Here is a 6,000-nt window from a genome sequence, read left to right as displayed (position 1 = left end):
ATCACTTCTACCACCAAACACAGTGCTGACAGCTCAGTATTAAATCAGCACCTCCAAAATGAAACTATCTTATCGAATCCGGATAAGATCTTCCAAAAAAAAAAAAAAAAGCGCACAGGAAGCCGCATATAAGTGGGATTCGGCTCTATTTTACTCATTACACCTATAAATCCTCCTGGCAGAATTTATATCAGCTGGGCTCGGTGTGACAGGTGCAGCAGAGCCGACGCACTGAAATTCGGAGGGTTTTGGCATCTCGAGTCGACCAATGGCGGCGCGCGTTAAGTTGTGGCTGGCGGGGTTTGGCCTGATCGTCGGGCACCTGTGCCAATCAGAGCGCACCGGAGGAGGAGTTCGCGGGACTCGGAGGTGTGTCTGAAAGAACGCGAGTCTGCAGCTGCATACTGTATCCAAGTCGGGGAGTAATGGCATGAGTACTGCTTTACACTATTTAGACAAGCTTTTCGGTGCGCACGTTGGAAACTAACATTCGACTATTTCTGCGTCCGTCACGCGTCGGGGCCCGAAGGCACAGAGAGGAGAGGTGAAGGGCGCTCGGACAAACTGTGAACTTAAAGTCAAAAGCGACAAAAGTCCACCCCCCCCTACCCAAAAAAAAAAAAAAAACTCGCACGCTGAAGAGGCGTCAAACGATTCACCCTTTCTGGCTGCTTCAAAGAAGGATACGCTGCTGGACATGTGAATTTAAAAGGAGATACTTGCTAAAGCACAACAATGAAACCAACGACTGCCCTGTGTTGCTTCGGCTTTCTCCTGACTTGCCTCGTGTTTGGGTTCAGCTCTTCACAATCAGGTGAGTGAACGCCAACATGCCTGCTCACCCCCCCGGTGTATGTGTCCGTGGAGCTGGTCAGTGCGCACCGACAACTAACCACTTTTCTATCAGTGTCTTTTTTTTACGCGCGTAGCAAGACTGTTTCATGTTCGGCAGATCCAACATACTGTTGGCATTTTTCACCTCGAGCCTGTAATTCTAAGGGTTTGGAGAAACGTCAGAAAAACAAGAGTCAAAACAGTCTCAGTGAAAATGGGATGACGTACAGATCCCTGTTACTCCGAAGCACAGGTGTTGGTTTGAGCAGATGGCGAGTGGCAGTGCGTCTGTTAAGCCAAACGAATCCAAGCGAGCGACTTGCTCCGTCTTCTTCTTGCACAGAGCGGCACTGTTGAATTTGGAGAGAAAAGGAGAGCATTTGATGTCCATCACACGTGTGCTTTACACAGAGTGGAGCTGGAGAAAAAAAACACGGAGGAGTGACAGCCTCGCTTTACAACGGGTTACTGTGCTCTTGTCCTCGCTCCGGTGGATAGACAGGTTGTCTAATGCGTAACTGTTTCAAAAGTTACTTCTAAACTCTCCTCTTTCTCTCTCCTCAGACGAATGTGTCTCTAGAATGACAATAATGGTGGTGATCATGAGCCGTGGTTGTCTCTGTTTTTATTCATTTCGCTGGTAGGACAGCAGGTTGTTTTTTTATTATCAGCTTTACGCACCACAATCACAGCCGGAATCAAAGACAACCTTCTGTTCCAACTGCTTTAAGTTAAAAGTCCTGCAGGGACCTCTTTTTTTTAGGGGGGGCAGTGTATTTGTGTTGTTGTGTTGTGGTATTGATCTCCTCTCACTCCGTCACCTTTGAAAGCGGTGCCAACAGTGGTGAACATTCATCCATATGCATTCTGTAATCGGGATAAAAGCAAAGCGGATTACCGTGAAATTACATTATTCCTCATTTTCTCGTGAACCCCCCTCGGGGATCCTGTGGACCTCAGTTTGACGAACAGCGTTGCAGCGCGCAGGACTTTCACACCGACGCTGGCAGTACTGTTTGTGTAGTGCAGGGGCGCTCTTTACGCACGGGGAGGTGCGCTATAGGTGCGATGTGTTTGTGTGACAGAGAGAGGAACGGAATGGACAAAAGCAAAACTATCGCATCGTCACCGTGTGTTATCACATTTTAGTCAGGACTAGGACTGAAAAAATCCGACTGTATCGGAGCTGCATGCGACATGTTGACCGTAATTCGCTCCTTTGCGCTTGGAAGTGTTTAAAGTGGTTGTTGTTTGTGGCTGGTGTTAGAAAATAGGACCGTGAATGACACACGTTGTGTATATATAAAATTCTCAGTTTATTTTAGTGGTGAAGCTCATCTATCTGCGGTGGATGAGAGGTGATCTCAGCTCTATTCACTCTGTAGAAAACCTTCATTTTTCCTGTCATCATTTTTAATTTTTGCTGCCAGTTCTGTCTCATTGTATTTTTTAAAGAAGGAAAACTTTTCAAAACATTTCTGCACCTTTTGTTTTAAGGGTGAAAATTCTATATTTTTCACTGCATGGCCTTAGTTTTGATCACAAGATGAACCCATAGGCCCACCACTGTATCAGCGTCTGGTAGAGGCTGGAAGAGAACAGAGGATGATTGAATTAAAGGGTTGGATGCAGTTTAAAGGGCTCAGGTTAGGGATGGATCCCCCCGTTGTTTTACACTCATCACTGCCTCTGTTACGCACAGACGTAAATAAATATTCATAACTCTTATTGTTAAAAAAATAAAAAGAAGAAGAAGCAAGCTTTTGTTTGCTGCTGTTTCACCTGGTAAAGGAGAGAAAGAGGAACGTTAGTCCCCCTTCCTTACTCTCTCTCTCCATTTATTCCACTCGTCTTTGGCTAAATTTATTTTTTATTATTAGTCTTAAGCAAGCTGCGTATCAGGAAAAAAACCCACATTTATTTCATGAGAACAGAGCTACCTCACAGGCTTGTGTGTGGGAGAATCCAGCATGAAGATGACGCTGGTAATTCACTTCCATACGCAGGTTTTAACGATCATTCACCGGTAGAGCTCCAAATCGTGTGTTAATGTATTTGGAACTTAAAGGAACACAAAAGACAGGCGCAGACTAACACGGGGGGGAAGCGGATTATACAAATATCAGAGTGAGAATTTGGTTTAAACGCGGATTAAGTTCCGTCTGTGAGAGGCGCGGTGATGAAATATGTGTGCGCTTTTGCGCGCGAACGAGTTGTCTGCGCATATTGGGATCGCTTTTGTGCGCGCGCTGCGTAGCCAGGGGGGCTGCATGAGTAAAGAAAAAATATGCAAAGATGTGCACGTATGCACGCTCACAATTGCTTTTTCATAAGGTTCTTCAATGACAGCTTGTGTCTCCCTTAATGAGTCATAAGAATGAAATTATGTAAAATGCACCATTTGTTGATTTTTTTTTTTTTTCAGCTGGTGGATTCTCAGCCACCTTTTCTTTTTTTCAGGATTTTTTTGGTTTATTGCTGAACATCTTAGCTTGTCTTCTACTTCCCTGGAGTTAATAGGTTTTCAGATGACAGCAGGGTACATGTCTGCAATATGCTGAGTGTGCCCCAGTGAGTCCCTGCACTGCACTCTGCTCTTCATTTGACTGCAGCTATACACTGAAGCTGGGGGGGAGTTTGGGAATGCATACAGCTGCCGATACTGAACCATATGGCCACATCCCAAAATTCTATCTGTCTTTATGAATATTCATGTATTGTGCGAGTGCAGCCGTTTGTTGAATGGGAATGTGTGCGTTGAGGGTTTCTCAGTGAGTGTAATCACTTCATTGCACATAAACTCCTTAAATGACCCTGTTTGAACAGCTTTCAGCAGCATCTTGTTTCCTAATTCGAAGGGCTGATTCAGAAGTGTTGATGGGAAAAAAAAATTTAATGAATGAAGAATAGTTTGGTGGCTACACCCTCGGCTTTTTATCTTATAGCAGCACCCACAGTTTATTGGATTGGGGTTGACAGTGGTGTCCCAGTCAGTGAGGAGCTGATATGTGAGTTCACAGTATATCAAAATGTTTACAAGGGGATGAGCGAGGCACAGAGAGGGACTCGGCGAAAAGTGGGAGGCATTAGATTTTGTTATTTCTCTTCTTTTTCTTGAGTATTTGTGCTCGCGCCACATGGAGTGACACTTCTTGTACACTTATCTTCATTGTGTTTTTTTTGGCTCCCAGAACGAAGCATAAGGAAAGAATGGTGTCACATTTGGTAGCCCACACAGCTCGGCGTCGCCACAAAGCCCTCTTACAGTCATATCTGCTGTCGCCTGTTAAAAGGAGCTTTGACCCTCCACCGCCACCAGGCTTTTTTAATAGAAGAATGGCGGTCTTTGATTAGGTGGTGATCCACTTCCATTTGTTGGAAAAAAAAAGGAATGTGAACCTCTGTGCTTTTGTCCCCACTGTCTCAGTGCTGGTGAGAGATGAGGAGCAACATAAGGTCATCGACCCGCCACCAAGACGTTTCTGTATTCACGTTCTTGCTTTCCAACACGGCTGAGATTACTTAACCCGCACCTGATGATGGGCTGTTGTAAGCTGCTAGATCTTTTGTTGAGTGTTTCTGGTGAGCTGTTGTCCTCTCTGTGACGGTGATGAAAAGTAAAAGGCAGGCGATGGTTTATTGTGTTTTTACCCTCCTGGGGGTTTCATCCTGCAGCCAGATGGAGAATAAAACTTGTGTTTGTGTAATCTAGATTGGATTCAATATGAGAGGAGTGGAAACCATTAAGTTTCCTAAAAATCTCTTCTTCTGTTCCAACAAAAAAACACTATTTTTGAAGCACTGGTATCAATAATACATGTGTTGCACCCACAGTGTTACCCAGGAATCCCTGTGAAAAATCTTTGTAATATTCCACTGAGGACCTGAAGTGTGTTCGCTGTTTTCTACTCAATATGACCTTATACTTTGTTTTTTTCCTCATTCTGCTGCAATGTGACTGTAATATTCTTTAATTACTACCAGTAGGACGTCGAGCTCGTGTTCCAAAATGCATCCTGTTTCCATGGTTTTCTATGAGATTTTTTATTCCTGAACTAGAGGCATTGTTTTCCAGTTTGACTTGTTGATGGCCTCATAACCAGTCCGAATGTCTGCAGCCAGCAGAAATGATTGGATCATATCCTCGGTGACCTTTACCAACCCCGCGCGCTCGTTTATCACCTGCAGTTATAAATGCACCACACGTGCATGTGTTCTGCCATGTATCACCGTCAGCTCGGGCTAACGAACGTCCCGTTAGCGACGGATGTCATAATTGGATTGGGGGAGTCACCAATAGCCTCCACATGCTTAATTCCGACCAGCTGTTTGTCACACGTGTGTATTTAAAATGCAAATTCCATGTTGGATGCGCGGCTCACATTGGTGCAGACGTGACTAGAAGGTGTTTTGAAATTGGAATGCTTGTTTCCTGTTTATCACTCACTTCCCTCTGTGTTTTCTCTACTTTTATGGTTTCTCTTTTTTGCTCTCTGTAAATTGAGCGAGCTTTGAGTTTTTTTTTTTTTTTGGTGTGTGTTTGTGAGGGAGAGAATGAAAGGGAAGAGAGCAGGAGAGAGACACACACAAATAGAAATACTGATGGCCTGTGTGCGACACAGGCCCTGAGTGCTGAATACACAGCAGCCGCAGTCCTTCGTTAACAAGGTAGCGCAACAAACACTCATATACACAAATACCGGCGAGGTCCTGCTTGATATCTTTGACAATATACTACAGCTAGTTTAGACAGATTGGGGACTGAGGTTTAGTAGCAGGGAAATCAGTCAGCTGTGCTTTAATTAGGTTGGCAAATGTGTGTTTAGGGCCACCGAGAAGAGCTTGCAGTGGAAAAACAATCAAATTCTCAGTGCTTCTGCTTCCCGTTCAGTCTTCCTGACTGTGCTGCAATGTGATCAACGGCACTCCAAGAAAAGAGGCCAAATGATGCAACGTCGCGCACAGTGCAGACACGTGTCAGTCAAAAAAAGCCCTGCTTAGGCTTGTTTTCCTCTGGTTCAGGTTTGCTAGCAGGGTAGAGACATTATCCTTTGACAAAACACAACGTCTCATGCATAAAGTAAAAATAGCTGACTGAAACAACCAGTTGGCTTCAGCCTGCCTGGTTCTTCAACTTCTTATTATTTCCCCTTAAGGCAATCAAAG

General features: G+C 44.6%; 1 protein-coding gene across 1 annotated transcript in view; it reads left to right on the top strand.

The window, feature by feature from the left end:
• The first annotated feature begins 420 nt into the window (after positions 1-420).
• The window catches only part of LOC103360983 (receptor tyrosine-protein kinase erbB-4-like), a 357,047-nt gene continuing 351,467 nt past the window's right edge, over positions 421-6,000 (top strand). The window contains exon 1 of the mRNA XM_008286939.1: positions 421-814. Coding sequence (XP_008285161.1) covers positions 736-814 — 79 coding nt within the window. The 5' untranslated portion in view covers positions 421-735. The remainder of the gene's footprint in view (positions 815-6,000) is intronic.

This window comes from Stegastes partitus, unplaced genomic scaffold (genome assembly GCF_000690725.1).
Source record: "Stegastes partitus isolate 25-593 unplaced genomic scaffold, Stegastes_partitus-1.0.2 Scaffold477, whole genome shotgun sequence".
NCBI classification, from domain to species: Eukaryota; Metazoa; Chordata; class Actinopteri; family Pomacentridae; genus Stegastes; species Stegastes partitus.
The sequence above is the reverse complement of the archived record's forward strand: the minus strand, read 5'-3'. Positions and strand labels throughout refer to the sequence as shown.